Source organism: Pundamilia nyererei, unplaced genomic scaffold (genome assembly GCF_000239375.1).
Source record: "Pundamilia nyererei isolate P.nyererei 1_Seehausen unplaced genomic scaffold, PunNye1.0 scaffold00238, whole genome shotgun sequence".
NCBI lineage: Eukaryota > Metazoa > Chordata > Actinopteri > Cichliformes > Cichlidae > Pundamilia > Pundamilia nyererei.
This window is the reverse complement of record NW_005187639.1, coordinates 108,317-115,606: the sequence shown is the minus strand read 5'-3', so window position 1 is coordinate 115,606 and position 7,290 is coordinate 108,317. Positions and strand designations below refer to the sequence as shown.

The 7,290-nt window shown below is 44.8% G+C and overlaps 1 protein-coding gene across 1 annotated transcript in view; it reads right to left on the bottom strand.

Moving 5' to 3' along the window:
- Positions 1 to 3,790: 3,790 nt before the first annotated feature.
- ogdha (oxoglutarate dehydrogenase a) overlaps positions 3,791 to 7,290 on the bottom strand; it is a 27,776-nt gene continuing 24,276 nt past the window's right edge. Inside the window, exons 22-25 of the mRNA XM_013914923.1 lie at positions 7,094 to 7,166; positions 6,758 to 6,921; positions 6,421 to 6,575; positions 3,791 to 6,339 (exon numbers count right to left, since the gene is read on the bottom strand). Of these exons, the coding sequence (XP_013770377.1) occupies positions 6,219 to 6,339; positions 6,421 to 6,575; positions 6,758 to 6,921; positions 7,094 to 7,166 (513 nt within the window). The 3' untranslated portion in view covers positions 3,791 to 6,218. The remainder of the gene's footprint in view (positions 6,340 to 6,420; positions 6,576 to 6,757; positions 6,922 to 7,093; positions 7,167 to 7,290) is intronic.

Here is a 7,290-nt window from a genome sequence, read left to right as displayed (position 1 = left end):
CCCACGCAAACACGGGGAGAACATGCAAACTCCACACAGAAAGACCCCGGCCTGATGGTGGAATTGAACTCAGGACCTTCTTGCTGTGCGGCAACAGTGCTAACCACCGTGCCACCATGCTGCCCGTTTTGAATCATCCCAGAAGTAAAAGTACTAATGCAGATATCACTGGAGCATAAAGCTTTAGGTTACTTCAGTAACCCCGGTTCTCAGAGTAGCAGATGTCACACGATGGGATGCGCCTCCCGGCATATTCCTCAGAATACCTGGGCATGTTCCAGCCCGAGGCAACACAAGAAGACCCAGTGTGTCCTTGCTCGAGATTTTGTTGCCACGTATACAGAGTCATTCTCGGAGTCTACGCTTCCTCTGCTGTGAGGGAAAGATGTCATTTTCACTAGCTGGGATGCTAATGATGAGGGATGCAAGTTAGCTGGTTTGCTAGCCTTTGCCAAAGGACAACGGCGTTAGCTGGTGTGCTAAACCGTGCAGATAGGAGAGACGGGCAGAGGTAGCTAGTGCCCAGTGACGGGAAATAATGCTAACGCTCCTGGCTGTGGAAAGTTAAGCTAGTTAGCCTAAGAAGGCTTAGCTAGCATATCTCAGCCAAAGAACGCTGAGATATGCTCGGAAGCGTGAAGAGTTGCTTATCTTGAAAAACGACTATGTAATAGCGCAGGCTATTTAAAGGTGAATGTCTGCCCAACATGGTCGTTGTGATCATCAGCCAATCAGGATTGGCAGAATGAGATAAATGCTACTGAGGAATCTGCAGGGAGGCACATCCCAAGGTGAGACACTGAAACAAAGCGAAATGGATGCAAGGAATGAGAACTGAATTAAGGTGGATCACTTTGAAGGTACTTAGGTAGATTTCGCTCCTCATTATGTAACAAACATTCACCACCAGGGGGCAGCGTGCTATCTGCAGTAATAGGAATAACAGCGTTACAAGTAACAGCTTTTCAGTAACGAGTAATCTAACTAATTACTATTTCTATTGTTACAACGCCGTTACAGTTACTGACAGGAAAAGGCGGTGTGTCGCGTTACTGTTTTTCAACAGACGGTTGAAGCTGTGTCCAGCTTACTGCATGTCAGTAATCTGGGCGCTACAGCTTTAAGCAGCTGCGCAGGCTCCCATGAGCAGAGCAATCACTTTCTGCCTGACGATCACTTTCTGGCACAACACCTGTTGCTAAGGGGTTAAAACAATTGCAAGAATAAAGTAGTCGTGGTAAGCCAATCACATGACCACTTCAAGATGACAAAGCAACAAGGTGACATATAAGCAAAACAAAAACCTGCCTTTTTGTGTTGGTGGAAAAATGCACCACATCAACCAATCAAAAATGATATGGCAACATGACATTTGGTTGTTTAGGAAGAGAGAGAAGTTTTAGGAGTGACAGTGAGAGCGAGAGAGCGAGACAGTAGAAAAAGAGAGAGAGCGAGTTTTGAGATGTGAGAGATTTGTGACGTTTGAAATCTGAACTGAACTGAAATCATTTTTTTCTACTTGTGGACCAGCATGATGTCACAGAGAGGGCGCAGCTCGAGAGTGGTTTAGGCTGAGCACTGCTCCTCTACGGAGTCCCACAAGGCTCCATTCTGGAGCCCAATGTTTTCTCTCCCTCTAGGATCATTTCACTTCTGATGATTACCAAATCTATTTGCTCCATAAAAGAAATGATGGCAACTGATTAAACTGTAAAAAATTAAGGCCAAACCTTTTATGACAGTCAGACTGAGGTTGTGATACTTTGACAAAGTTGCTCTAGCAGTTGGACCTTCGTGTGAAAATGGACTTTGACCAAACACTAATAATAATAATAATGGATTGCATTTATATAGCGCTTTACAATGCCACTATTCATTCACTCTCACATTCACACACTGGTGGAGGCAGCTACAGTTGTAGCCACGCAGCTGTGGGGCAGACTGACAGAAGCCAGGCTGCCATATCGCGCCATCGGCCCCTCTGGCCATCACCAGTAGGCACTGGACAATCAGATTCATTCTGTTGTGAAATCAGGTGTTTACCTGTTGAGACTTCCAAGGTCAGGCCCTCATCTTTAAATAATTTTAAGTTATCATTATTTCATTACAGCTTCACTTGACTGTTGTTATGCCCTTTACGTTGGTAAATATCAGGCCTTCCCTTTCACTCAGTCCAACATGGTGCCCTCTTACCTGAACCCGTAAGCTATAGCCTCCTCCATTCTGGCTTCCTGTGCTTTTTAGGATCGATTTTAAGATTTTGTTTTTTTAAATGTCCTTCAAGGTCACAGAGATATGCTGCCCAGCTACTCCTCTGTTCCAAAGCCTACACTTAAGAACGAGTTGCTGCTCCATGTTCACATTTTTATTCTTTGCCTTTGAACTTGTCGTGAGAGCTTATGAATTCAGGCTGTTATATCATCACTTGTGTTTTTGCAATTTGTGTGTAACCTTTTGTTTCTTTGATCAACTTTGTTTTGAAATGTGATTTTAAAATGAATTTGGATTTTGATCTGAATGGACATCTGAGAATGAGGCTGGCCTCGAAGAGGGAGGAGCTAAAACAGCTTGTTTTGAATTTAAACTTATGCAAAGCTACCGTGGGAGAGACCAAAACTGAAACCACTGATGTTCCTGACACGCTGCAGTGCACCATTTTGACCAGCCCGTGGCACTTTCACCTTGTTCAGGTTTGTCTTTGAGTATAAATAAGACTCAAATATTTCAAAACTCCTGACCAAGCAAACAGCACCAGACTTCATTCAGAATTTACCCAAATTAGCACAGTTTAGTTCCAGTTTGTTTGCTGTTTTTGGCCCTTCAGAAACTTCCTGCATGTGAATCAGATCAAATACGAGTAAAAGTCCACTTACCAAACTTTTCTTCCAGAACCTTCCATCTCCATAGACGTCTTCACGCAATAAAAATCTTTCACTAAACAGTAACGGACTTCATCAAATTTTTGACCATTTTTAGACTCATCCTCTGGTCCTTCCAAATTTATAAAATTTATAAAATTAACCCCCCCCCCCCTTTTGTTAAATATCAGTAAAATCAGGTAAAGCATCTGCATTTGACTTCTGGGAATAAAAAACACATTCCTGGCTAAAACACAGCATGTCATTAAGTGTTGAACTGAATTATTAAAAAACGACCAGAGTCATTCAAAATTTCACCATTTTCAGATGTTTTTCATGATGTACTAATCAAAAAAATGACAGTGGCTCCAGTGCTTGAAATAGTATAATTGGGAGTTTAGATTGATTAATCTAAACTCTGATTAATCAGTAAATCTGAAAACAACTTTAACCTCCTGTCATGCCTCAGCAGAAGATCAAATGTGATCGAACAGAACCTCAATCCATTTAAAATAATCTGATTTAACGCCATACTGTACTCATGGGGAGTTCTGTAACTTTATCACGTCTTAGGTTTAGCCCGCCACGGCTCATTTTAAATGTGGTTCAGTCTCACTGACCGAGCAGTGCCAGACGTCATTTATAATCCTGCCTTTGTTAGACAACAACAAACATTTTACATCAAGAGCTTCCAATACAGAATATTTCGCTCACTTATCCAGAATTTCAAACCGTGCCAGACTTCATTCAAAACTGACCCAATTTAAATTCCTTCTTCTGTCTGAAGTCCATTCAATTGATTTCACTGAATATATGAATAAATATGATTTACAATGATGTCACAGGTTGGTTTGACCCCGCAGGTTACCTGGTGTGAAATGAGCGTGCGCAGACAGCTGATGTCAGCAGTGAGGAAGCACAGGAGGCGGGGCTCCTCAGTACATACAGATTTCTTTATTGAATGAAGCAAAATAATGAGAGAACTTCCCCTTTATGAAAATAAATAAATCATTTTCTTTGTCTCGCAGAACGCCACCAGCGGCCGACTGTTTTGCCGCTCGCCGGATGCCAAACACACTAAAAACACGAGACGCTTGCGATCCATTTTGGCACGGGATGAACGCTCGCCGGAAAGGAGGGGGCAGGGCCAGAAGCGAGGGGTTAAATTAATCATCAGCAGTGCTTTTGGTTGAGTTCGTGTCGCAGACTCATTCCCCAAAGATCCCTTCAAAGTAAAAGACAATAAAATCTCAGTGTTAAGCGCTGCCTCTAAATACACACGGACACACCTGCCGACGACAGGTAAAAACCACCACCTGCTGTCTGTAGTGATTCTCCCAGCTAGCCCGCCCCCCAGCAGGGGCGCAAATGATGCTAACGAGCATTTTAAAAAGCAAAAGAAAAGATGAACAAAAAACATTTCTGTAACTCATCAGGATTTCTGTGCGAAGAAGTAGAAGACTGGATCCTGATGATGATGAGGACGAGGATGGAGAGTTCTGTCATCACAGCTGAAGAGTGACTGTGTGGACAGTGGGGTCAAAGGTCATTCAGGCTCAACTCCACATGAACCTTTTCTAAAGCAAATCTGCATCATTCCTTCATGTTGCCATACGCAGGTTGCTGTTGCCTGTAAAGTTGCAGAAATAGAAACTTCTGCAGCAACTGTTTGACGAAGGACAGCTATTGAGCCGTGACATTGCCTGGTCATACCAAACATCTCTGCAACAAAATACCCTGAACAACCCCACCAGACTTCATTCAGAATTTACCCAATTTAAGACAAATGGTACTGAGAAGCAATCTGAGCCGCTCGTCAGACTGCACCAGACTTCATTCAAAATTCTGCCAATTTTAGATGTGCTTTCTTGTGTTGTTTGAATTCCCAGTGTTCCCTGCTGTTGGACTTTATTAGAATAAATAAATCACACAGCTGTAAACTACCAGTGTTCATCGGCCAAACTGTTCACACACTAAAACAGAACAACAGCACCAGACTCTAATGAGAATTCATCTAATTTAAGACTGCATATTATTATTATTCATGCTGTAGTTCAGTTTATTTTTCTCTCAGGTCCAACTCTGTAACTCAAACTCTGCGTATGAATCTGACGCCTTCCACACTTCAAACTTTAGTTTAAGAGCAGATTTTACTCTTTTAGACGTTCACAAACAAATACGTCAGAGTTAAACCTCTGAAACGCTCTGAACTCTCAGTGTTATGATGCTTCCTTCGTCTTCCTGTTTCAGACCCTCCTGCTTTAAATACGTTTAAAAAGGTTTAAAAAAGTCTGAAACTTTATCCCAGGTGAGAAGAGTACGCTGAAGCTGAGCGGCCTCGGTGGCTGGGTGAAGCTGAGCCTGAAGGCGACCTCAGCCCTGACACTGCCAGCAAAGCGAGGTGGGCTAATTTAATACCAACATGTTAATAACAAGCTCCAGTTTTCCTCTGCGGGGTTTTTTTTTAAGCTTGATTTGGTGCTGCCGAAGCAGCCGAGCAGGATGCATCACTGACTCTGAGGAAAAGCTGAAAACACATTCTTAATGGACTTCTGAACCGGCTGTTTGAGAGCAGATCTGTTTGCTGTGACTTTCACTTTCATTGAACGCATCAGCCTTTCCGTAATGAGCGAACTCACCTGTTGAAAGGTGAAAAAAACCTGCTCTCTGCAGCTAGCTGGACTCCCATTGCTTTTAAATAGGAAGTGCTAACAATGCTAACAGCTACTATCTGAAGACGTGAACAGCACCAGACTTCATTCAAACTATATCTAATTTAAGACCAACGTTGCTGCTTTTTGTTGCCTGTGTTTGTCCAAGAAATTGATAAAGTTTTTAAATCATAACAATATTTATGATTCAGAATAAACACTCAGATTATTTGGCGTAAACCTGCTGTTATGCCAAAATGTTGCTATTTTTAGACTTTGATTGGTTTAGTCTCAAATGTTTCAGACCTGATCAGATGATGACTGTGTATATGTGTGAATGCGTTAAAGTGCTAATAGTTGGACGTCAGTTCAGAAGTCCATTGAGAATCTGTCTGATTTTAGCTTCCCTCGGCGTCATGGTGACGTTAATGTGAGGTCTGATGGACAAAGACAGCTCAGAGAGAAAAACGGCAGCTCGTTTCGTCTTTGATGATTATGGGAATGTTTCTGTCCGTCACAAACCAGGAGAATAAAGTTTAAATTTGAATCTGAGGCTCCGCCTCCCGCTGTGATGTTCTGGTCGGTGATTTTCTGAATGGACTTCCTGCTGTGCGGTGTGCTCAGCCGTACAGAGGGCTGACTGTGTGTTGTGAGTGTGAATGGAGGCGAGACGGGTGAGGGCTGATTCCAGGTGCTGCAGGTCACGTGATCACTGCTGGTCTCTGAACGCGTCCAGGTGGAAGGCCGTGTCCAGAAAGCGCCGCAGCTCGATCAGGTGAGTGTTTTTGTTTCCTGTGGCGGGAGCGGCTGCCGGGTCTCTGCCAGCATACCTGAAACACAGAGAGGGTGTGGTCAGAGGTTGCACGGTGGTGGACAGATGGTCTGATCATTATGACGGTGATGGTGGTTACCAAACGGGCTTGGCTTTCTGCGTGGTGGTCCTGATGCGAGGCTTCACGTAGTCATAGTAACCCTGGTTCTTGTGCTCCTCCTGACACCAGACCAGGTCGGCGTTGGGGAAGCGCTCCGTCTCCGCCTTCACCTGGTCGAAGGGGAACGGGGAGAGCTGCGGGGAGAGACGGCGTGCCGTTACTGCCTGTTCACCAGCCACTGCCGCCGAGTTCTCTTTCCTGTAATCCCCTAAAGACTGTAACTAAAGCTACTTTAGAGTATGAGTCAGCTGACTCCTTTGACACCGTAAGCCCCTGGCTGCAGCCAATCAGAAGTCTCCGTGTGGCATGCGTGTACCTGCTCAATGCGGCTGATGGCCACCGTGTCCTCCAGGCCTCTGCTCTTCCGCTCTTTGGTCAGCTCGTAGTAAACCTTTCCTGTGCAGAAGATCAGCCGCTTCACGGCCTCTGGACGCTCGGCCGCCACGCCCACCTCCGGGATCAGTCGCTGGAAGTGAGTTCCTGCAGCGAGGAAGAGGAGGTGGAAGAAAAAGGGAAAGCATGGAAGAAGGATAAAGACGAACAAAAGGAAAAGACAAAGAAGAGGAGGATGAATGAGAAGAAAGGAGAGAGGGAGGGTTCAGGCTCGGTTCGTCAGAGCCGTTAGAGCTGCAGGTGTGGGTGGAGGCGTTACCGGGCAGCATCTCGTCGAAGCTCGATCGGGCCTCGGGGTGACGCAGCAGAGACTTGGGAGTGAAGATGATCAGCTGGGGACACAAACAGGAAGTTGATCACATGACATTAGGCTGAACAGCATGTTTTCACAGGGAGTCGTCCACACGTCTATGGCCCCAGACTCCGCTTTAAGGCTAACACTGGTTTTAGTGTGTG